Source organism: Ranitomeya variabilis, chromosome 1, assembly GCF_051348905.1.
Source record: "Ranitomeya variabilis isolate aRanVar5 chromosome 1, aRanVar5.hap1, whole genome shotgun sequence".
In the NCBI taxonomy this organism is placed as follows: Eukaryota; Metazoa; Chordata; class Amphibia; order Anura; family Dendrobatidae; genus Ranitomeya; species Ranitomeya variabilis.
Genome location: NC_135232.1, coordinates 726,466,007 through 726,492,174, shown reverse-complemented (window position 1 = coordinate 726,492,174; position 26,168 = coordinate 726,466,007). Strand labels below are relative to the sequence as shown.

Below are 26,168 nucleotides of genomic sequence, written 5' to 3'. Positions count from 1 at the left end.
GCAATGCTATGGGCTTCCTGGGACCACAACACTGCTCTGGGCCCCCTGGCACCACAGCAATGCTCTGGGCTTCCTGGGACCACATCACTGCTCTGGGCCCCTTGGAACCGCAGCAATGCTCTGGGCTTCCTGGGACCACATCACTGCACTGGGCTTCCTGGGATGGCAGCACTGCTCTGGGCTCCCTGGCATTGCTCCGGGCCCTCTGGCATCGCTCCGGGCCCTCTGGCATCGTAGCACTGATCTGAGCACCGTGGCACCGCAGCCCTGCTCTAGGCTCCCTGACACCGCAGCACTTCTCTGGGTTTCCTGGCACTGCAGCACTGATCTGGGCTTCCTGGGACCGCAGCACTGCTCTGGGCCCCCCGGCACTGAAGCACTGCTCTGGGCCCCCCGGTACCACACCGCCCCTGCAGCTCTGGAGGTTCCTGTTTTGGACTGATTTAATTGAACTTTTCTCTGTAGTTCATTATTTGTGAAATTTTATCTTCTCGAACATCCCATAACAGTAACAGGGTGATACTGTGTTACTCATTAACCCCTCGGCTGTGCTAACGCTGTATTCGGAAGGTCAGGTTGTCATGACTTCTTCATGGACCAGATAAGGCAGCGACATGTCCGGTGATATAAATGTCAGTCACGGAGGTTACCAGCATCCCTGAGGTCGGCGGCGCGGAGACAACGGTGAGAGATTTCTGGGGTTTTGTTACGTTTACTTTGTAATTATTTTGACCAAATGATCATTAAGGTAAAAAAAAATAAAAATTAAAGGGGCGCTTGCTCCATGTGGACCTCATACTTGTGTTACTATGTGCTGAATGCGTCCAGCCTCATTTACTTGTGAGCCGATGACGATAAATCTGAGGGACTACAGATCATGAGTAATAAATGTAATTAATGCATAACTAATCTGTATGCTGATCAATAAACCCTCCAATAATGTATGAAAAGCTTGTGAAAACCTCTGCTGGCTGTCAGGGAATGGAGCCGTCTGGATCACACAGCGTGATACAATATATCTTGTATATGTCCTGGATCTCATGGGTGGTTTCACGCTGTGTGGCTATATGTATGGATCAGGTATACAACAGAACATACCCTTCTCAGCACTGATACATTGTAACAAGGCCGGCAGCTGTGTGAGCAGGATGGGTTTTCAGTTTTTGATAGTCAAACAAACGTGCCCATTACCTGACTGCAAGCAGAGGTATTACACTGAAACATTAGGACAATTAATCCATATCCTAATCCATAACCTTGACAGCCTCCAATCTGGCTTCCGCCCCCACCAGTCCACCGAAACTGCCCTGACAAAAATTACTAACTGCTTACTCATAGCCAAACCTAACAGGCAGTTTTCCATCCTCCTCCTTCTCGACCTGTCCTCTCCCTTCGACACAGTCGACAACTGCCTACTGCTACAGATTCTTTCCTCCCTTGGCATCAAAGACCTTGCTCTGTCCTGGATTGCCTCATACCTTTCCGACCTCACATTTAGCGTTTCCCACTCCCACACTACCTCCTCATCCCACCCTCTCTCTGTTGGAGTCCCTCAAGGCTCTGTCCTGGGGCCCCTACTTTTTTCCATCTATACCCTTGGCCTAGGACAACTCATAAAGTCCCATGGCTTCCAGTACCACCTATATGCGGACGACACTCAGATCTACCTCTCTGGCCCAGATGTCACCTCTCTGCTGTCCAGAATCCCAGAGTGTCTATCAGCCATATCCTCCTTCTTCACCTCTCACTACCTAAAACTCAATGTAGACAAAACCGAACTCATCATCTTTCCCCCATCTCGCGTATCCCCCCTACCTGATCTATCTATTACGGTAAATGGCATCACGCTCTCTCCCGCACCTGAAATCCGCTGTCTGAGTTGCGGGTAACTCTCGACTCTGCCTTGTCCTTCAAACCGCACGTCCAAACTCTTGCCACCTCCTGTCGCCTCCAACTCAAAAATATTGCCAGAATCCATCCCTTCATCAGCCCACAATCTACGAAAACTCTTGTGCATGCCCTCATCTTCTCCCTCCTCGATTACTGCAATACCCTCCTCTGTGGCCTCCCCGCTAACTCTCTTGCACCGCTCCAGTCTGTCCTCAACTCTGATGCCCGGCTAATCCACCTCTTTCCTCGCTACTCCCCTGCTTCTCCCCTCTGCAAATCCCTCCACTGGCTCCCAATTCCCCAACAAATCCAGTTCAAACTACTAACACTGATCTACATAGCCATCCACAACCTGTCCCCCTTACGTAATCTCCGATCCTCCCAAGACCTCCTACTCTCCTCCACACTTATTCATCCCTCACACAACCGCCTCCAAGATTTCGCCCGAATATCCCCCATTCTCTGAAATTCCACGCCGATTATCCACCAACCTCGAATCCTTCAGACGGAACCTGAAAACCCATCTCTTCAAGAAAACCTACAGCCTGCAATAACCATTCTGCCGCCTCACCACCACCCGAGCTGCCGCCTCACCACCACCTGAGTTGCCGCACCCCAGACCTTCTGTCTTTTCCCCATTATCCCATAGAATGTAAGTCTGCAAGGACAGGGTCCTCTTCCCTCTGTACCAGTCTGTCATTGTAAATTTGTTTACTGCAAACGATATCTATAACTCTGTATGTAAGTGTAGCGCCCCCACCGCCGCAGGGCCGAGGGGTACCCGGTACCGGGCCTCTGAGTCTCTGTTCTGGGGTTGTCACGGTGGCTAGACCCGGTCCGTGACCCTGCTGAGGGGCTTGCGGTGCCAGCGACTGGGGGTGGCACAGCTCTTCACTGGTAGCGGCTTTGCGCCGACACAGACTCCGAAGCTGACGGCAGAGCTCCTCCACTTCCGCCCCGAGAATTTCCCGGTCCTCGCAGCCTGGTGAAAGTTTGCTCAGCTCCCATTGGCTGGGGCTGGTGCGGGCCTTCTCCCCCTCTTCTGGGCGACCTTCGCTCGTCATCTTGCTAATCTGGCTCTGCCCCACGTCGTCCAGGGCTTCCGGCCTTCCCCTATCAGGAGGGCGGTTCCTCTTCCCGCCGCCGTCCCAGACTAGGAGGCGTACCTCCCTCGTTGAAGGGCATATCTCCCGAACATAGTAGTACTTCTGGGGGGCTGGCTCAACTTTCACGCCATTCTTCCAAGCTACTCCTAAGACGACATGCCCCGCTCTTCCGGCACGCCACATGGTGCCGCAATGGCGGCGATTTTGGCGGGCAGTGGCAATACACAGTCTTTGCAATAAAGCACAGTAAATCACAGTTCCAAGGCACACATGACCTGATTCTTCAGGCTTAAGTAGATCCTGTTCGTGACGCCAAGTTTGTAGCGCCCCCACTGCCGCAGGGCCGAGGGGTACCCGGTACCGGGCCTCTGAGTCTCTGTTCTGGGGTTGTCACGGTGGCTAGACCCAGTCCGTGACCCTGCTGAGGGGCGTACAATGAAATGTGGTGGTATGGTGCGGTGAAGTGCCGGTCGCAGTAAATAATGAGGACACCAGAGTGCAGTCTCTTTACCTCTTTACTGAAGGCTTCAGGGTCCTCAGTCCGAAATACGGTTAACAGGGCTGCGTAAGTCCTGCCGGTCCGATGGCACCTCCAGAGTTCCCTTTGCAGGTGGAAATATGTGCCTACCTTCCTGCGCTTGTGTGTTGTGGTCCTTCCCTGCTGAGCACCACGGGATAGTACCCCACAACTGTTGTGTCTGTTTCTCGTGTTCCCTCACAACTCCATTCTGATGTTCTTCCACGTCCCCCCAGATGCTATGGTAAGGACGCGCCCGTAAGACGGGGAAGGCTCGGAGGTTCTTCCTGGGACTCGGTCGTCGCCCCACTCCTGTTGTTACCCCCCCTGTGTCACCTGGGCTCTTTCTGTGAGACAGCCCGCCTCTAACTGACTGTCCTGCCGTAGGTTTGAAGTTTGGCCTGGAGCTCTATACTTCCTCGGCGTTCCGGCCACCGGTTATGCGCCTCAGTAGGATGTTGCCTCGTCTTACAGCACGACTCCTACTGGTATTCTCCTTCTGCTTTGATCTCGTTTCTCACTCAGCACAATATATCTCGCTTCTCATCCTTCCTTAGGGCACTGCCGCTATACAGAGCAGGCACGGTCCCGTGACGTTCTCTCTGGTTGCCAGGCCTCTGTCAGGATCCCACCCCTGACAGGGACCCTACCGAATCTTCCCCCTGCAACACCCTCTGCCACTAGGTGTTGCCTGGTTCCAACCCAGTCAGCTTTCTCTTCTAACTTCCTGCCTAACCCCCAGTTTTACCAATGTGTGAGGAGTGGCCTAATAAATAGCACCCTTAGCTCCCCCTGGAGGCCAGACTGTGAAATGTATTGGTGTCTGTGATACCTGGTCAGATGAACTCCTTCAGTGCCATCAGACACACCATAGCCCCCCTTAGTGGCGGAGCAATAGTACTGCAACGACCAGGACTCTGGGGCGCTGCACTAGCCCTTTCTCATGTACAGCACCATGGAATTAATGGTGCTATATAAATAATAATAATGCTAATAATAAAATATTTAAAAGGTGGTGGAGATATCCATCAATGGTCAGGACTGGTGTTGTGATTTTGCTTTTTGCTCCTTCTAGTGGTCATTAGTGATTTGACTCTGGAGCTTCTGTCTTTTCCTATATCCTCACCTGGGCCGTTAGTTCAGGGGCGTTGCTATATAAGCTCCCTGGACCTTCAGTTCAATGCCTGGCATCGTGGAAATCAGAGCTAATCTTTTGTGCTCTTGTCCTTTGATCCTGGTTCCTGTATTTCAAGCTAAGTCTGCTTCCTTGCTTTTTGCTTTAGTTTAGTTTGGTATTTTTGTCCAGCTTGTTCCAATCTGTGTCCTGACCTTTGCTGGAAGCTCTAGGGGGCTGGTGTTCTCCCCCCGGACCGTTAGACGGTTCGGGGGTTCTTGAATCTCCAGCGTGGATTTTTATAGGGTTTTTGTTGACCAGATAAGTTATCTTGCTATATTCTGCTATTAGTAAGCTGGCCTCTCTTTGCTGAACCTGGTTCATTTCTGTGTTTGTCATTTCCTCTTACCTCACCGTTATTATTTGTGGGGGGCTTGTATCTTGCTTTGGGGGTCCCTTTCTCTGGAGGCAAGAGAGGTCTTTGTTTTCTTCTCCTAGGGGTAGTTAGATTCTCCGGCTGGCGCGAGTCATCTAGCGATCACCGTAGGCATGATCCCCGGCTACTTCTAGTGTTGGCGTTAGGAGTAGCTATTTGGTCAACCCAGTTACCACAGCCCTATGAGCTGGATTTTTGAATCTCGCAGACTTACACGTTCCTCTGAGACCCTGTCCACTGGGGTCATAACAGTATGCCAGGCCAGTATTAAATGTTTAATGCATTGCAGAAGTGGGATTATAAGAAAGAAAATTTTGAGTTTTTTTTTTTCCCTCTCTTTTTTTTTTTCTTTTCCCCTTTACCTCAGAGTGGCTTAAGCTTGCTGCAGACATGAATGTCCAGACCTTGATTACAAGTGTGGACCAGCTTGCCGCTCGTGTGCAGGGTATACAAGATTATGTTACCAGAAATCCTAGGTCTGAACCCAAGATTCCGATTCCTGAACTGTTTTCAGGAGACCGATTTAAGTTTAGGAATTTCAGGAATAATTGTAAATTGTTTTTGTCCCTGAAACCTTGTTCGTCTGGAGACTCTGCTCAACAAGTAAAAATTGTTATTTCATTCTTACGGGGTGACCCTCAGGATTGGGCTTTTTCGTTGGCGCCAGGAGATCCGGCATTGGCTGATATTGATGCGTTTTTTCTGGCGCTCGGTTTACTTTATGAGGAACCCAATCTTGAGATTCAGGCAGAGAAAGCCTTGCTGGCTATGTCTCAGGGCCAGGACGAGGCTGAGGTGTATTGCCAAAAATTTCGGAAATGGTCCGTGCTGACACATTGGAACGAGTGTGCACTGGCCGCTAATTTTAGAAATGGCCTTTCTGAGGCCATTAAGAATGTTATGGTGGGTTTTCCCATTCCCACAGGTCTGAATGATACCATGTCCCTGGCTATTCAAATTGACCGGCGGTTGCGGGAGCGCAAAACCGCAAATTCCCTCATGTTGTTGTCTGAACAGACACCTGATGTGATGCAATGTGATAGAAAAACCGCAAATTCCCTCATGGTGTTGTCTGAACGGACACCTGATTTGATGCAATGTGATAGAATCCTGACTAGAAATGAGAGGAAAATTCATAGACGCCGGAATGGCTTGTGCTACTACTGTGGTGATTCTACACATGTTATCTCAGCATGCTCTAAACGTATATCTAAGGTTGTTAGTCCTGTCACCGTTGGTAATTTGCATCCTAAGTTTATTCTGTCTGTAACTTTGATTTGCTCACTGTCATCTTATCCTGTCATGGCGTTTGTAGATTCAGGTGCTGCCCTGAGTCTTATGGATCTCTCATTTGCTAAGCGCTGTGGTTTTATTCTTGAACCATTAGAAAATCCTATCCCTCTTAGGGGTATTGATGCTACGCCATTAGCAGAAAATAAACCGCAGTATTGGACACAGGTTACCATGTGCATGACTCCTGAACACCGCGAGGTGATACGTTTTCTCGTTCTACATAAAATGCATGATTTGGTTGTTTTGGGGCTGCCATGGTTACAGACCCATAATCCAGTCCTTGACTGGAAGGCTATGTCAGTGTCTAGTTGGGGCTGTCGTGGTATTCATGAGGATTCCCTGCCTGTGTCTATTGCTTCTTCTACGCCTTCGGAAGTTCCGGAGTATTTGTCTGATTATCAGGATGTCTTTAGCGAGTCCAGGTCCAGTGCATTGCCTCCTCATAGGGAATGTGACTGTGCAATAGATTTGATTCCAGGCAGTAAATTTCCTAAGGGAAGACTGTTTAATCTGTCGATACCTGAACATACCGCTATGCGTTCATATATCAAGGAGTCTCTGGAGAAAGGACACATCCGTCCGTCTTCTTCCCCTCTTGGTGCGGGATTCTTTTTTGTGGCTAAAAAGGACGGATCTTTGAGGCCTTGTATTGACTATCGGCTTTTAAATAAGATCACTGTCAAATTTCAGTATCCTTTGCCGCTGTTGTCTGACTTGTTTGCCCGGATTAAAGGTGCCAAGTGGTTTACCAAGATAGACCTTCGTGGTGCGTACAACCTTGTGCGCATTAAGCAAGGGGATGAATGGAAAACCGCATTCAATACGCCCGAAGGTCATTTTGAGTACTTGGTGATGCCTTTTGGGCTCTCTAATGCCCCTTCAGTTTTTCAGTCCTTTATGCATGACATTTTCCGGAACTATCTGGATAAATTTTTGATCGTTTATCTGGATGATATTCTGTTTTTTTCTGATAATTGGGACTCGCATGTGGAGCAGGTCAGGATGGTCTTTAAAATTTTGCGTGAAAATTCTTTGTTTGTCAAGGGCTCAAAGTGTCTTTTTGGTGTACAGAAGGTTCCCTTTTTGGGGTTCATTTTTTCCCCTTCTGCTGTGGAGATGGACCCAGTCAAGGTCCGAGCTATTCTTGATTGGACTCAACCCTCGTCAGTTAAGAGTCTTCAGAAGTTCTTGGGTTTCGCTAACTTCTACCGTCGTTTTATCGCTAACTTTTCTAGCATTGTGAAACCTTTGACGGATATGACCAAGAAGGGCTCCGATGTGGTTAATTGGGCTCCTGCTGCCGTGGAGGCTTTCCAGGAGTTGAAACGTCGGTTTACTTCGGCGCCTGTTTTGTGCCAGCCTGATGTCTCGCTTCCCTTTCAGGTTGAGGTGGATGCTTCAGAGATTGGAGCAGGGGCCGTTTTGTCGCAGAGAGGCCCTGGTTGCTCTGTTATGAGACCTTGCGCCTTTTTCTCTAGGAAGTTTTCGCCTGCGGAGCGAAATTATGATGTGGGCAATCGGGAGTTGTTGGCCATGAAATGGGCATTTGAGGAGTGGCGTCATTGGCTCGAGGGTGCTAAGCATCGTGTGGTGGTCTTGACTGATCACAAAAATCTGATGTATCTCGAGTCTGCTAAACACCTGAATCCTAGACAGGCCCGCTGGTCATTGTTTTTCTCCCGTTTTGACTTTGTTGTCTCGTATTTACCAGGTTCAAAAAATGTGAAGGCCGATGCTCTTTCCAGGAGCTTTGTGCCTGATGCTCCTGGAGTCGCTGAACCTGTTGGTATTCTTAAGGATGGTATTATCTTGTCAGCTATTTCTCCAGATCTGCGACGTGTGTTGCAGAGATTTCAGGCTGATAGGCCTGATTCTTGTCCACCTGACAGACTGTTTGTGCCTGATAAGTGGACTAGCAGAGTCATTTCCGAGGTTCATTCCTCGGTGTTGGCAGGTCACCCAGGAATTTTTGGCACCAGAGATCTGGTGGCCAGATCCTTTTGGTGGCCTTCCTTGTCTAGGGATGTGCGGTCATTTGTACAGTCCTGTGGGACTTGTGCTCGAGCTAAGCCTTGCTGTTCTCGTGCCAGCGGGTTGCTCTTGCCCTTGCCTGTCCCTAAGAGACCTTGGACACATATCTCCATGGATTTCATTTCTGATCTTCCGGTGTCTCAAGGCATGTCTGTTATCTGGGTGATATGTGATCGCTTCTCCAAGATGGTCCATTTGGTTCCTTTGCCTAAGCTGCCTTCCTCTTCCGATCTGGTTCCTGTGTTTTTCCAGAACGTGGTTCGTTTGCACGGCATCCCTGAGAATATTGTGTCAGACAGTGGATCCCAGTTTGTTTCCAGATTCTGGCGATCCTTTTGTAGTAGGATGGGCATTGACTTGTCGTTTTCGTCTGCTTTCCATCCTCAGACTAATGGACAGACGGAGCGATCTAATCAGACTTTGGAGGCTTATTTGAGGTGTTTTGTCTCTGCTGATCAGGACGATTGGGTGACCTTCTTGCCGTTGGCTGAGTTTGCCCTTAATAATCGGGCTAGTTCCGCCACCTTGGTTTCGCCGTTTTTCTGCAACTCTGGTTTCCACCCTCGTTTTTCTTCGGGTCATGTGGAACCTTCTGACTGCCCTGGGGTGGATTCTGTGGTGGATAGGTTGCAGCGGATCTGGAATCTTGTGGTGGACAACTTGAAGTTGTCACAGGAGAGGGCTCAGCGCTTTGCCAACCGCCGCCGCGGTGTGGGTCCCCGACTACGTGTTGGGGATTTGGTGTGGCTTTCTTCCCGCTTTGTTCCTATGAAGGTTTCCTCTCCCAAATTTAAACCTCGTTTTATTGGTCCTTACAAGATATTGGAAATCCTTAATCCTGTATCCTTTCGCCTGGATCTTCCTGTGTCGTTTGCTATCCACAACGTGTTTCATAGGTCCTTGTTGCGGCGGTACGTTGTGCCTGTGGTTCCTTCTGCTGAGCCTCCTGCTCCGGTGTTGGTTGAGGGCGAGTTGGAGTACGTGGTGGAGAAGATCTTGGGTTCTCGTCTCTCCAGGCGGAGGCTTCAGTACCTGGTCAAGTGGAAGGGCTATGGTCAGGAAGATAATTCCTGGGTGGTCGCCTCTGATGTTCATGCGGCCGATTTAGTTTGTGCCTTTCACGCCGCTCGTCCTGATCGCCCTGGTGGTCGTGGTGAGGGTTCGGTGACCCCTCACTAAGGGGGGGGTACTGTTGTGATTTTGCTTTTTGCTCCCTCTAGTGGTCATTAGTGATTTGACTCTGGAGCTTCTGTCTTTTCCTATATCCTCACCTGGGCCGTTAGTTCAGGGGCGTTGCTATATAAGCTCCCTGGACCTTCAGTTCAATGCCTGGCATCGTGGAAATCAGAGCTAATCTTTTGTGCTCTTGTCCTTTGATCCTGGTTCCTGTATTTCAAGCTAAGTCTGCTTCCTTGCTTTTTGCTTTAGTTTAGTTTGGTATTTTTGTCCAGCTTGTTCCAATCTGTATCCTGACCTTTGCTGGAAGCTCTAGGGGGCTGGTGTTCTCCCCCCGGACCGTTAGACGGTTCGGGGGTTCTTGAATCTCCAGCGTGGATTTTTATAGGGTTTTTGTTGACCAGATAAGTTATCTTGCTATATTCTGCTATTAGTAAGCTGGCCTCTCTTTGCTGAACCTGGTTCATTTCTGTGTTTGTCATTTCCTCTTACCTCACCGTTATTATTTGTGGGGGGCTTGTATCTTGCTTTGGGGGTCCCTTTCTCTGGAGGCAAGAGAGGTCTTTGTTTTCTTCTCCTAGGGGTAGTTAGATTCTCCGGCTGGCGCGAGTCATCTAGCGATCACCGTAGGCATGATCCCCGGCTACTTCTAGTGTTGGCGTTAGGAGTAGCTATTTGGTCAACCCAGTTACCACAGCCCTATGAGCTGGATTTTTGAATCTCGCAGACTTACACGTTCCTCTGAGACCCTGTCCACTGGGGTCATAACAGACTGGGTGAGAAATGTGGAAATGGCAGCAAGAGAAATACCTAAATCCACGCACCTAATCTTGCAGTCATCACCGTTGTGTGTTTCAGACTGAAGATGCAGCTGCTTTGGCTCCTCTTGTTCTCCGTCTCTGTGACAATCACTTCCCAACATGGCAGACAGACGGGAGTTGACAGCTTATCCAAGGCCAGTATGCAGTTCGCCATCTCACTTTTCAAACTTGTGTCGTCCAAAACGGCTAAAGCCCCCGCCAACATCTTCATCTGCCCTCCAAGCATCTACACCAGCACTGCCTTGTTGGCTCTTGGGGCAAGATCCTCAACTCACCAGCAGATTCTGGATGCCATGTTTTTAAATTCCACCCAAACAAACAAAACCCTGAAAGACGACTTTAAAAACTTCCTGGCGAAAATTAGAATAGAAAAAGAAGGTGCACATTTCAGATTGTTCAACTGGCTCTTCCTAGATAATTCCAGAAAGCCTCAGCTCCAATACCAGCAAGACTTGGCAGAGTACTACAACGCCACTGTCCAGAGCGTCAACTTTAAAGACCCAGAGAAGGCAGCACAAAGTATCAACGAGCAAGTCAGCTGCCGGACAGATGGCAAAATAGAAGATCTGGTTCATGACCTGGACACACGGACAGAGATGGTTCTGCTCGACTATGCAAGCTTTGAGGGTGAGTTATAGAGAGGTACACCGACACCCACCATGGGCCATGTATAATAATGGGGTCTTAATATGTAGTACAGGGGCTCCTGCGGCCCATCAGAAACCAGGGACAGCTGTAACTGCATACTCTGTATTCCCCTATACCCGTTATAGCTTTGCACATGTCCCTTCCTCACGACCAGTAATTGTCGATAACCTATATGGGGAGAGTAGTGGAAACCCACAGATATGTACTGGAAACACAAGGGACCCCTGTGTAAGAAAAGAACATGGACTCAAGCTGAAACTGCACATTCGATTATACATTTGACAGGAGCTAGTTGAGATGTTATAGCACCTTGGCTTGTACTAGTGATGTCACAGAAGTAACCCTGAGGCCCCATACACACGTTCAGGAATTGATGCAGAAAATTCCTGTGAAAATCCGGACATTTCTGCCAGATTTCCGCATAAAAACCGCATGCGTTTTTTTGCGCGTTTTTTGCGCGTTTTTGAAGCGGTTTTTGACGCGGTTTTTCCCAAACATTTCCCAATGCATTAGACAGTGGGAAAACCGCGAAAAAAACGCAAAATTAATGAGCATGTCCGGTTTTTTACCGCAATGCGTTTTTCATGCGGAAAAACGCACATCATGTGCACAGAAAGTGCGGATTTCATTAAAAATGATAGGATGCTTAATGTATGCAGATTATTTGCGGTTTTATAGCGTTTTTATAGCGCAAAAACGCTAAAAAACCGCAAATAATCTGCACTGTGTGAACATAGCCTGACAGATACACAATAGTGATGTCAGAGCAGAATCCCTGATGGATACGCAATAGTGATGTCACAGCAGCATTCCTGCCTGATACACACTAGTTATGTCACAGCAGCATCCCTGCCAGATACACACTAGTGATGTCACAGCAGCATCCCTGACGGACACCCAAAAGTGATGTCACAGCAGGATCCCTGACGTATACACACCTGTGATGTCACAGCAGCATCCCTGGCGGATACACACTAGTGATGTCTCAGCAGCATCCCTGCAGTATACACACTCGTTATGTCACAGCAGCATCCCTGATGGAAAAATACTAGTTATATCACAGCAGCTTCTCTGATGGATACACACTAGTGATGTCACAGCAGCATCACTGACAGATACACACTAGATGTCGCAGCAGCAACCCTGACGGATACATAATAGTGATGTCACAGCAGCATCCCTGATGGATACACACTAGTGATGTCACAGCAGCATCCATGACAGATACACACTAGTGATGTCACAGCAGCATCCCTGATAGATAAACACTAGTTATGTCACAGCAGATTCTCTGATGGATACACACTAGTGATGTCACAGGAGCATCCCTGACGGATACCCACTAGTGATGTCACAGTAGCAATCCTGACGGATACACACTAGTGATGTCACAGCAGCATCCCTGACGGATACCCACAAGTGGTGTCACAGCAGCATCCCTGAGGGATACACACTAGTGATGTCACAGCAGCATCACTGACGGATACACACTAGTGATGTCACAGAAGCATCCCTGGCGGAAACACACTAGTGATGTCACAGCAGCATCCCTGACTGATACCCACTAGTGGTGTCACAGCAGCATCCCTGACGGATACACACTAGTGATGTCACAGCAGCATCACTGACGGATAAACAGTAGTGGTGTCACAGCAGCATCCCTGACGGATACACACTAGTGATGGCACAGCAGCATCACTGACGGATACACACTAGTGATGTCACAGCAGCATCACTGACGGATACCCACTAGTGATGTCACAGCAGCATCCCTGACAGATAAACACTAGTGATGTCTCAGCAGCATCCCTGCAGTATACACACTAGTTATGTCACAGCAGCATCCCTGATGGATAAACACTAGTTATATCACAGCAGCTTCTCTGATGGATACACACTAGTGATGTCACAGGAGCATCCCTGATGGATACACACTAGTGATGTCGCAGCAGCAACCCTGACGGATACACACTAGTGATGTTACAACAGCTTCCCTGATGGATACACACTTGTGATGTCACAGCAGCATCACTGACAGATACACACTAGATGTCGCAGCAGCAACCCTGACGGATACATAATAGTGATGTCACAGCAGCATCCATGACAGATACACACTAGTGATGTCCCAGCAGCATCCATGACAGATACACACTAGTGGTGTCCCAGCAGCATCCATGACAGATACACACTAGTGATGTCACAGCAGCATCACTGACAGATACACACTAGATGTCGCAGCAGCAACCCTGACGGATACACACTAGTTATGTCACAGCAGCATCCCTGATCGATAAACACTAGTTATATCACAGCAGATTCTCTGATGGATACACACTAGTGATGTCACAGGAGCATCCCTGACAAATACCCACTAGTGATGTCACAGTAGCAATCCTGACGGATACAGACTAGTGATGTCACAGCAGCATCCCTGACAGACAGCCACTAGTGATGTCACAGCAGCATCCCTGACGGATACACACTAGTGATGTCACAGCAGCATCCCTGACTGATACACACTAGTGATGTCACAGCAGCATCACTGTCGGATACAAACTAGTGATGTCACAGCAGCATCCCTGACTGATACCCACTAGTGGTGTCACAGCAGCATCCCTGACGGATACACACTAGTGATGGCACAGCAGCATCCCTGACGGATACACACTAGTGATGGCACAGCAGCATCACTGACGGATACACACTAGTGATGTCACAGCAGCATCACTGACGGATACCCACTAGTGATGTCACAGCAGCATCCATGACAGATACACACTAGTTATGTCACAGCAGCATCCCTGATGGATAAACACTAGTTATATCACAGCAGCTTCTCTGATGGATACACACTAGTGATGTCGCAGCAGCAACCCTGACGGATACACACTAGTGATGTTACAACAGCTTCCCTGATGGATACACACTTGTGATGTCACAGCAGCATCACTGACAGATACACACTAGATGTCGCAGCAGCAACCCTGACGGATACATAATAGTGATGTCACAGCAGCATCCATGACAGATACACACTAGTGATGTCCCAGCAGCATCCATGACAGATACACACTAGTGGTGTCCCAGCAGCATCCATGACAGATACACACTAGTGATGTCACAGCAGCATCACTGACAGATACACACTAGATGTCGCAGCAGCAACCCTGACGGATACACACTAGTGATGTCACAGCAGCATCCATGACAGATACACACTAGTTATGTCACAGCAGCATCCCTGATCGATAAACACTAGTTATATCACAGCAGATTCTCTGATGGATACACACTAGTGATGTCACAGGAGCATCCCTGACGGATACCCACTAGTGATGTCACAGTAGCAATCCTGACGGATACAGACTAGTGATGTCACAGCAGCATCCCTGACAGACAGCCACTAGTGATGTCACAGCAGCATCCCTGACGGATACACACTAGTGATGTCACAGCAGCATCACTGTCGGATACAAACTAGTGATGTCACAGCAGCATCCCTGACTGATACCCACTAGTGGTGTCACAGCAGCATCCCTGACGGATACCCACTAGTGATGTCACAGCAGCATCCCTGACTGATACCCACTAGTGGTGTCACAGCAGCATCCCTGACGGATACACACTAGTGATGTCACAGCAGCTTCACTGACGGATACACACTAGTGATGTCACAGCAGCATCACTGACGGATACCCACTAGTGATGTCACAGCAGCATCCCTGACTGATACCCACTAGTGATGTCACAGCAGCATCACTGACGGATACACACTAGTGATGTCACAGCAGCATCCCTGGCGGATACACACTAGTGATGTCACAGCAGCTTCCCTGGTGGACACACACTAGTTACAGTATGTCAGAGAAAACACTGAAGGCAGCTGAAGAGTAAGTCCACCTGCTAAGAAGAGATTCCTAACATCACAGAAATAAAATAATATATTTTTTTATTGATACACAAAATTAAAACCATTTTAAAAGAGAGGGTTTAAAACCTCCATTGAAGGGAGGGAAAACAGCTGCAAGTCAAGTATTTATTAATAATGGGAGGTAAGTGTACCAAAAGAAGGCAAGTTGGAAGGTGGGGGGGGGGGGAATTGGCAGAATGAGGCTATAAGTTTATAGCAAGTAAGCTGAGGTAACAGTGAATGCTGTGCAGTCCCTAGTGGGGCTCTGCAGAGTATGCAAAATATACATACCACTAGATGGTGGCCCGATTCTAACGCATCGGGTATTCTCGAATATGTATGTATGTATATAGCAGTCACATAGTATATAGCACAGGTCACGTAGTATATAGGAGCCATGTAGTATATAGCAGACAAATACTACGTGGCCTGTGCTATATACTATGTGGCTGCTTTATACATACATACATATACATATTGTAGAATACCCGATGCGTTAATACAGGCCACACAATATATAACAGTGGCCACGCAGTATATAACACAGCCCAAACAGTATATAACACAGCCCAAACAGTATATAACACAGCCCACACAGTATATAGCAGCCAAGCAGTATATAACACAGGGCACGTAGTATATTGCACAGCCCACGCAGTATATCACACAGCCCACGCAGTATATCACACAGCCCATGCAGTATATCACACAGCCCACGCAGTATATCACCCAGCATATAACACTGCCCATGTAGTATATAGCAGCCACGCGGTATATAACACAGCCCACGTGATATCCCTGTTAAAAAAATAATTAAAATAAAAAATTGTTATATACTCACCCGCCGGGATCCAGCGAAGCTCTGGCGATGCGCGAGCGGCTGCCATCATCTTCCGTTCCCTGGATGCATTGCGAAATTACCCAGATGACTTAGCGGTCTTGCGAGACCGCTAAGTCTTCTGGGTAATTTCGCAATGCATCTCTGGGAACGGAAGATGGCGGCCGGCGCGAGCGCATCGTCGGACGACGGAAGGTGAGAATAGCAGGTTTTTTGTTTTTTTATTATTTTTAACATTACATCTTTTTACTATTGATGCTGCATAGGCAGCGTCAATAGTAAAAAGTTGGGGACACACAGGGTTAATAGCAGCGGTAACGGAGTGCGTTACACCGCGGCATAACGCGGCCCGTTACCACTGGCATTAACCCTGTTTGAGCGGTGACCGGAGGGGATTATAGAGCGGGCACTGTCTGCAGGGGAGTAGGGAGTGACTGTGCCCGTCGCTGACTGGTCGCGGCAGCCATAACAGGCAGCTGGCGAGACCAATCAGCGACGCGGGATTTCCGTGACAGAAGTTGCCGACAGAAAGACGGAAGTACCTTAGACAATTATATATATAGATAAGATACAGCCTTCCCAAAACCCTGTCTGATGACAAATGCACATTTAGCAGGATGCAGCAGGCCTCCACTGATAAAGGCAAGGGGTAGCACAGGTGCAAACTACTGATAAAAACCGCCACCCCCACACTAGCCAGACATTGCAGGGGTTGGCTGCCTAGTAGGAAAAATGCACACTGATATAGCTGGCATAGGATGCCAGTCACACAGGTAAGTGTGATGCACAGTGTCTGGTTTGCAGCCTATTAATGACACCCTTGTATTAACAGGCAGGCTGCCCAACACTATAGTATCCAGCACATAGGGACAGATGCCCCAATAAACCAAGCCAACGAAAAGAGGCCTGGCCACATCTTACAAAAAATGATATGATAAAAAGTGCAAAAAATTAATGCATATGCTAAATACTTTAAATGAGGTGTTAGTTAATATTTTGGCCAAAATTTAAGCTCACAACCCCCGTCACAGGTCCTCATTACTTGCGAGTCCTACCACTAATACCACTAGTATGCAAAATATAGTTGGGTATTGCCATATACAGTAGAAAGAGCCTTTAGATGAGGTATAAATAAAAGAAAACCCTTTCACTAAGTACTATACGAATCACTATAATAGTATAGGAAAATGATGGATTACCTCTACCCCGATGGTAGTGCTGTCAGGATGGCGTGCAGGCGTTCTCCTCACACCCGACGGGCGCCGTTTCGCTAATGCTTCTTCCCGGGGCGTGCCTTCCCTGAAGGATACACACTAGTGATGTCACAGCAGCTTCCCTGGTGGTTGCACACTAGTGATGTCACAGCAGCTTCCCTGGTGGATGCACACTAGTGATGTCACTGCAGCTTCCCTGGTGGTTGCACACTAGTGATGTCACAGCAGCTTCCCTGGTGGATGCACACTAGTGATGTCACTGCAGCTTCCCTGGTGGATGCACACTAGTGATGTCACTGCAGCTGTTTTCCTGACGGTAGCACACTAATCATGTTGTAACAGCTTCGCTGATGGTATAACTCAGTGATGTCACAACAGCTAACCTGATAGTAGCACTCTAGTGATGTCACAGCAGCATCCCTGACGGTAGGGTAGCACTCTAGTGATGTCTCAGCAGCATTCCTGGAAGGAGCACTCTAGTGATATCTCAGCAGCATTCCTGGAAGGAGCACTCTAGTGATATCTCAGCAGCATTCCTGGAAGGAGCACTCTATTGATGTCTCAGCAGCATCACTGACGGTAGCACACTAGTGATGTCACAGCAGCATTGGAATATAGGCTGAACTGGATGGACAAATGTCTTTTTTCAGCCTTGCTAAACTATGTTACTATGTTAGTGATGTCACGCAGCTTCCATGATCGGTAGCACACTAATGATGTCACGCAGCTTTCCTGACGGTAGCACATTAGTTGTCACACAGCTTCCCTAACGGTAGCACTCTAGTGATGTCACGCAGCTTCCCTGACGGTAGCACTCTTGAGATGCCATGCAGGCTCCCTCACAGTAACACATTAGTTGTCTCGCAGCTTCCCTGACAGATACACTCTACAGTAGTGATGTCACACAACTTCCCCGACGGTAGCACTCTAGTGATTTCATGGCTACTTACGTGACAGATGTACACTACTGATGTCACAACCATTCCATCCCACCACTTCATGCCCTCCTTGTCCTGCTAAGTACATTGACTTGTCCTTGCACTAACTTTGAGGGCATCCTATCCAAGCTCTATCTTATGGGTAATAAATTATATCATTCTTCGTTTATTTCACCAGCAAAATGGGAAAATCCATTCTCCTTCCAAGGGACAAAGCGAAAAAATTTCCAGGTGAACCAAATAAAATCACCTTCGGTTCCTATGATGCACCGAGTGGGACAATACAGGACTTTCAAGGACAAGGCTCTGGGCTGTGTCATGGTGGAGGTCCCATACAACGAACACCTTGTTCTGCTTTTTATTATGCCAAATAAAGCAAATTTTGATTTGCTGCAAGTTAAATTGTCTCCAAAACTCATAGAATATTATATGTCGGAGGCGTGAACCAGGTAAGTGATGGCTCGAGCAGACAGGAGCTGATTGCGCAGTCATACGAACCTCAGAAAAAAAAAACCATTACACTACATCTATGTTCTGTGTTTTACGGTCAGTCTGCTGGATCTCTACATCCCAGAGATAATGATAGAACAGCAAATCAATGTGCAGTATGCCCTGCTCCACATGGGGATTACACAAGCATTTAGTGACACCGCAGATTTCTCCAGAATCTCAGAAAAACCAGGATTGAAAGTGTCCACGGTAAGAAAGATTGTTTATAATAATCTTTATTTTTATATCAATAAAAGTCTTATAGGAGATCTATTCTTATATATTGTGCATATAGGAGGCAGTATTATAGTAGTTATATTCTTGTATATAAGGACAGTATTACAGTAGATATATTCCTGTACAAAAGAGCAGTATTATAGTAGTTATATTCTTGTACAGGGGCAGTATTATATTAGTTATATTCTTGTATATAGGTGCAGTATTATATTAGTTATATTCTTGTACATAGGGGCAGTATTATAGTAGTTATATTCTTGTACATAGGAGCAGTATTATAGTAGTTATATTCTTGTAGTTAGGGGGCAGTATTATAGTAGTTACATTCTTGTGCATAAGGGAAGCATTATGGTAGTTACATTCTTGTACATAGGAGCAGTATTATAGTAGTTATATTCTTGTACATAGGGGGCAGTATTATTGTAGTTACATTTTTTTACATAGGGGGAAGCATTATAGTAGTTACATTCTTGTACATGGGGGCAGTATTATAGTAGACTCTTGTGCATAGGGGGCAGCATTATAGTAGTTATATTCTTATACATTGGGGTAGTATTATAGTAGTTACATTCTTGTATATAGGGGCAGTATTATAGTAGATATATTCTTGTACATAGGAGCAGTATAATAGTAGTTATATTCTTGTACATAGGAGCAGGATTATAGTAGTTATATTCTTGTACATAGGAGCAGTATTATATTAGTTATATTCTTGTACATAGGGACAGTATTATAGTTACATTCTTGCGCATAAGGGGCAGTATTATAGTACCTATATTCTTGTACATAGGGGGCAGTATTATAGTAGTTATATCCTTGCACATAGGGGGCAGCATTATAGTAGCTATATTATTGCACAGAGTAGTTATATTATTGCACAGAGGAGAAGTATTATAGTAGTTACATTCTTGTACATAGGGCCAGTATTATAGTAGTTATATTCTTGTACACAGGAGCAGTATTATAGTAGTTATATTCTTGTACACAGGAGCAGTATTATAGCAGTTATATTCTTGTACATAGGAGCAGAATTATAGTAGTTATATTCTGGTTCATAAAGGGCAGTATTATAGCAGTTATATTCTTGTACATAGGGGAAGTATAGTAGTTATATTCTTGTATTCTTGTACATAGGGGCAGTAATATAGTAGTTATATTGTACATAGGAGCAGTATTATTGTAGCTATATTCTTGTACATAGGGGCAGTATTATAGTAGATATATTCTTGTACATAGGGGCAGTATAATAGTAGTTATATTCTTGTACATAGGGGAAGTATAGTAGTTATATTCTTGTACATAGGGGCAGTAATATAGTAGCTATATTGTACATAGGAGCAGTATTATTGTAGCTATATTCTTGTACATAGGGTTAGTATTATAGTAGATATATTCTTGTACATAGGGGCAGTATAATAGTAGTTATATTCTTGTACATAGGGGAAGTATAGTAGTTATATTCTTGTACATAGGGGCAGTAATATAGTAGTTATATTGTACATAGGAGCAGTATTATTGTAGCTATATTCTTGTACATAGGGGCAGTATTATAGTAGTTGCATTCTTGTACATAGGAACAGTATTGTAGTAGTTATATTCCTGTACATAGGAGCAGTATTATACTAGCTATATTCTTGTACATAGGAGCAGTATTATGCTAGTTATATTCTTGTACATAGGGGCAGTATTATAGTAGTTATATTCTTGTACATAGGGGCAGTATTATACTAGTTATATTCTTGTACATAGGAACAGTATTGTAGTAGTTATATTCTTATACATAGCAGCAGTATTATAGTACCGTAATTATATTCTTGTGCACAGGGTAATTATTGGATTATTGTCTTTTTCTCTAGATGTACCAACGAACTCTAATTAAGATTGCTGAGAATGGGACAGACTCCAGTGGAGCTCATGTCATACAGGGAATTACTCTTTCCAAAGATTTCGAGCTGACACTTGATTGTCCATTTCTCACTTTGATTTACTGCAAACGCATGAAGGCGGTCCTATTATTGGGGAGAGTTATGGATCCATCTCAGGTTTAAGTTCCCTCCACTGAATCCTTCTTAGATGATCTGAATCATTGCCTGATAAAATAAAGTTGCCTCCTTTGGGTATTATTGTGTATTTTGTGACTGTATTTGTTAGAAATCAGTTTATAAAATTTCTGTATCCGGTCAGAACAATCACTGGTTTCCACATCGTGAATTTTTATCATTAATTTTGTGTTAAGGGAACATGTACAGTGTGACATAGAAATAATAAGTTTACTGAAGACAGAAGTATTACAACGTTCAGTTGGTTGTAAAATAACAAGAAAGAGGGGCATGGAGGGGAGGAGGGGGATGAAGCTGCACTACTCTATCTCTATCTGTCTCTATGTCTGTGCAGAATTGGGGAGAGATCTGATTCACTCAGCACCAGTCTCACAGCGGGGAGAGCCCACCTGCTCAGCAAGCATGAGAGGGGAGATGTCGTTTTTGATTTTGCATGGGGGCCCTATAGAGATGAGCTTTGCCTATAAGCCAAACAGTAGATACAGGACTACAAGCAATGTTATAGTCTTACACAGTGGTGAATTATAATGGGGTCGTTTTCTATTGGGGATGCAGAGTGGACATAGTTATATATTAGTGGTTCATTTTTATATTCAGGGGTGCAGCAAGGGACATTATGTATTCAGGTAGCAAATACATGTGGTCTCATTTTCAGGGGCTCGGTGATCACTGCTACACACTCTGCAGTGACCAAGTTGTGACTGGAAGAATGTAGGACTTGTATAGAGATGATGCGAGTTATACTCTTGCTTGTAAAAAAAAACCCTCCTGTATACATATCATCGTCCCCTAGTTTGTAGTATCTGCTGGAATTACAATATGTGGAGCGCTGTCTATTATTACATAGTGTCCTCTCATATTCAGAGACATCTCTACTTTTACAGTGTTCTCTCATATGCAGCACCACATCTTCTTACAGTGTCCTCCTATTGCTTAGAGTGCTGACGCTTTGTATAGTATACACATTTATAGTGTCCTCCTCTATTATGTAAAGCACCATCCTTATAACATAGTGTCTCTCCTTATTGTGTACAGTGTCATCCTCCCTTATTGTGTATAGCATAGTCCACCATTACATAGTATACTTCCTTGTTGTATATAGTGGAGTCTTCAATTGTAGTGTACCCCTTAATGTGTAATGCACCATCTGCAGTATTGTACTTAGCACTGTGATGTATTATAGCGTCCTCCTTTACTTTTTACTCCCCTATTGTGTATAGTACCAACCTATTGTGTATAGAACATACTCCATTACAAAATGTCTCCTCTCTTAAGCTGTACAGTCCTATCCACATTAGTGCCCTCCCTTATGCATAGTGCATTCTCCATTATTATGTCCTCCTTTACTGTGTATAGCACCATTCTACATTACATAATATTCCCCTTCATTGTGTATAGACCTATCCACATTAGTGTCCTCTCTTAGGCTACGTTCACATTTGCGGTCTGCGCCGCAGCATCGGGCGCCGCAGCGTCGCCGCAGCGTCGCCGCATGCGTCATGCGCCCCTATATTTAACATGGGGGCGCATGGACATGCGTCGCACTTGCGTTTTGCACCGCATGCGTCACTGCAGCGCCCGCGTCCGGGCGCAGAGGACGCAGCAAGTTGCATTTTTGCTGCGTCCAAAATCAATGAAAAAAAGGATGCATGCGGCGCAAAACGCAGCGTTGTGCATGCGTTTTGCTGCGTTTTTGTTTGCGTTGTGCGTTGCGGCGCCAACGCTGCGGCGCACAATGCAAATGTGAACGTAGCCTTATGTATAGTGCATTCTCCATTACAATATCCTCCTTTATTGTGTATAGCACCATTCTACATTACATAGCGTCCCCCTGTATTCTGTATAGCACCATATTTCTTTACATAGTGTCTCCTCCCTTATTGTGCATAGCCCAATCCACATTATAGTGCCATTCTCCATTACAATGTCCCCCCCTTATTGTATAGTGTCCTCCCTAATTGTGCATAGTACATTCCTCTTGTATTGTGTACAGTGCTGTCCCTCAATTACATAGTGTCTGTCATGGTTGTGGACAAGGTTCCTTCCCTGTTCTTTCGGGGTTTATTTGTATAGCCTCCTTTTGGTTTGGGGAGGGCTATATTTTCCCACCTTCATCTGGGGATCCTTGTCAGTGACACATCTGTCTTGACTGTGTGTCTGACCCCCTGGTGTGCTTGCATACTGTTTAGTCCGATTGCTTTCTTGTGTATGACTCGGCCTGTTTTCTTGTTCTGTGCTTTTCCTTGTGACTCTGGGCTAATTGTCTGTTTCTGGCTCTGACCTCCGACTTGGTACTCTAACTTCCTTCCTGCCTACCCCGTTTGTACTGCACCGCTATCTTTGGCTCCCTGACCTTTTTGCTACATCTCGATCATGCTTACGTCCCACCCTTCTGGCACTTCATCTACCTCCCAGCTTGACCTCGGCACCTTCAGCCTACTCTCCGGCTTCGCCAGTCACCGCTGCTACTCGGCATCTGGCCCCGCCTCCGTCCACTCCCCCGGAGGTCACGTGTTTCAGGTCCTGCACTCTGGCAGGTAGGCTCACCGCTGCGCTCCTTACTCTCTCTGCCGTTCTGTAAGGCTGTAAGGCTAGGTTCACATTGCTTCAAGTACATGGTGTTAAACGGATCCGTTAAACGCATGTACAGAAAAGGATCCAATTTATCAAAAAATCGGCATCACGTTAACGCACGTGACCGCGTTTTTCTCATTTGGATGTCCGTTCGCGAACTATCCGTTTGTCTGCGTTTGTCACTGTCAATAAATTTTTTTTTTTTTTTTCTCCTTTTGTCATCGTCGGGGTATGGGTGCAGACTCATTCTCCATTTTGAAAGCATTGAGTGAACCTCCGCTAGCAAGATGTGTGTGTCTGAGCTCGTTCGATTTTGCTTGATGCGGTTGCGACTTCGGCAGAGAAAGCGTAGTTCGCAAAGGAGATATTGGATCCACGAAGTGAATTTCTTGCGGAATATATATGGTGCCTTTCACACCCTGTATGTTCAGCTTCGGGATCATCCCTCCAAATTCCAACGCTATCTACGGATGTCCATTGAGACCTTTGATGTTCTGCTCTCACATGTGAAGGATGAGATACATCATCATCGCAGCACTTTCCGTGAAAGCATCTGTGCGGAGGAACGTTTAGTAGTGACTGTGAGGTAATTATACATTTTTTAATCATTCTATTGACAAAGACTAGATGTAGGTATCGTGGGGCATAATGTTCATTTAGCAATTGTATATTCTATTGTAACTAGCCTTTTAGTTGTCCTTTAAAATCCTAAACAATTTTTTTTTTTTTTCTTTTTGAATGCCGACAGATATCTGGCTACCGGAGAATCTTTTCCGTCACTGCATTATTAATTTAGACTTGGGAAGTCAACAATTTGCCAACTGGTTCGGGAAACTTGTGATGCCATTTGGAACAACTTGCAACTACTTGTGCTACCAACCCCAACATCAGAAATGTGGCTAGCGATTTCCCAACAGTTCGAGGATGTGGCTAATTTCCCCAATTGTATTGGTGCCGTGGACGGCAAGCACATTCGGATTCAGAAACCAGCGCATAGTGGATCCCTCTACTATAACTATAAGAAATACTTTTAGATTATATTGATGGCTATTGCGGATGCAAGATACCGTTTTGTAGCTGTGGATATTGGTGCGTATGGCCGGACTAACGATTCCAGAGTCTTCAGAGACTCCAACATGGGGAGATGTTTGTACAGCAACAATTTCAACATACCCTCATCACGACCTCTGCCGGGGACAGAAGACCCAAGTTTGCCCTTTGTTTTAGTTGGTGATGAGGTGTTCTAACTTGGACAAAATCTCCTCAAGCCGTACTCAAGCCGTAGTCTGAACTCCACCAGGCGCATTTTTAATTATCGCTTGAGCCGGGCAAGACGTTATGTGGAGTGTGCCTTTGGTATTTTGACATTAAAATGGCGAATTTTACTAACTTGCATGCAACTGCAACCAGAAAATGTGGACCGTGTTGTGAAGGCATGCATCTGTCTGCATAATTTTGTTGCCAGACATGAACCCCAGGTGGTTGACCTTGATGAATGTGAGGCGAACCTCATTAGCATTGAATCTACTGCTGTTCGGTCTACAGCTCAAATAATGAGGATTCGTGATCAATTTGCACAGTACTTCACACATGAAGGCCATGTTCCATGACAAGACAGACACGTGTGAAAATTATTTAAAGTCTGAAGTTGTGTCCTGATGTTTTGCTGAAATGTGTGGGGTTTTTTTTGGTTGTTTTATTTCCCACAACCTTATGTCTTGTAAAAAGTTACATTCATGTTATTATGTTGTTCTCAAAGTTAAAGTCATACAAAAATCTTAAATTTTAAACAGTTTACTAAAAGTTTCGGAATTTGTATGAAAAAACTGTTGGTAGACATGTTTAACATATGATATCCCATAGGGATGGAAAAAAACACACACGAAATTGGGTGCAAAAAAAATAATTAACCAACAAAACGTGAAACGCAGTAATTGCACCTGGCTGGGGACAGTGAACAGTACTACAGACTCTGGTATTGCGCGGGCGTATTGTCTGCCCAACTGTATGATGGACTGCTACTTTGTCTCTGATGTTCCATGCTCGTTTCACCCCGGCCTCTATATTGAGGGTTGTAGGCCGGCATGTCTATGCTTTTTGTTCTCGATGGAGCGGGTTCCTGGGGGCCCACAAATTCCTCAAGAAGGTCATTCAGTCTTTGCCTAAACAAAAGGTTTCTGTGTGTCGGGATATTTTGTGCTACAGGCACATAGGACAAAAAAAGTAGCTTCCACTCATTTGCAGAATATACAGACTCGCGGAATTGCAAGTCGGTAATTTCCCGCCTCAGGTCTTTGAGTTCACTACGACACATGTCCTCTACCCGTTGGAGTCCATCGACAATAATGGCATCAGCTTCATCTTTTTGTGATGCTCGCTTGCGTCCACGCTGTGATTGCAACCGGGCACTCACACCAGAAGCAACAGTGCTTCTCTCCCCAGATCGTGGCTCGCTGATGCCAGACACATCTTCAGCGCCCGTCTGCTGGCTTGGTTCCAGTGGAGATGGCTCCAGTTCCTCTGCCTGTCTAGGCGAGGCGGTACTGCATATCGTGCTGTAACCCCCCCAAAAAATTAAATTATTTTTCTTTAATTAAACAATTTTGTCTCGCACACAGACCTATTTGTACTTACGAGCGCTGAGACACTGTTTTTTGCAGAAAGAGCAATTGCTCGTAATGCACATACGGGGTCACCCGTTTGGCACCTGATCCGCTTGGTGCATTTTGACTATTCCGGTAGTCACGGACAAAGCGATCCCTTATCGATTTCCAACGGGTATGGACCGCATCGGCTTTAAATTTTAAAAAAAGTTTAAAAAAAGATATATAAATAGTAGATAGTTCTTATATTGATAGTTTAAAAATTGTGGA

At 46.0% G+C, this 26,168-nt stretch overlaps 1 protein-coding gene across 2 annotated transcripts; it reads left to right on the top strand.

The window, feature by feature from the left end:
• The first annotated feature begins 508 nt into the window (after window positions 1-508).
• On the top strand, window positions 509-20,846 carry LOC143763851 (serpin A3-7-like). 2 transcript variants are annotated; one of them, XM_077249315.1, is made up of 5 exons: window positions 658-684; window positions 10,422-11,011; window positions 18,114-18,384; window positions 18,487-18,634; window positions 20,518-20,780. In XM_077249315.1, the coding sequence occupies exons 2-3, from the start codon at window positions 10,429-10,431 to the stop codon at window positions 18,377-18,379; spliced, it is 849 nt and encodes a 282-aa protein (XP_077105430.1). In that variant the 5' UTR covers window positions 658-684; window positions 10,422-10,428; the 3' UTR covers window positions 18,380-18,384; window positions 18,487-18,634; window positions 20,518-20,780. The 2 variants fall into 2 exon arrangements, with proteins under 2 accessions (XP_077105437.1, XP_077105430.1); XM_077249322.1 differs by lacking the exon at window positions 18,487-18,634 and having other exon boundaries at window positions 509-684; window positions 20,518-20,846.
• Window positions 20,847-26,168: the final 5,322 nt, after the last annotated feature.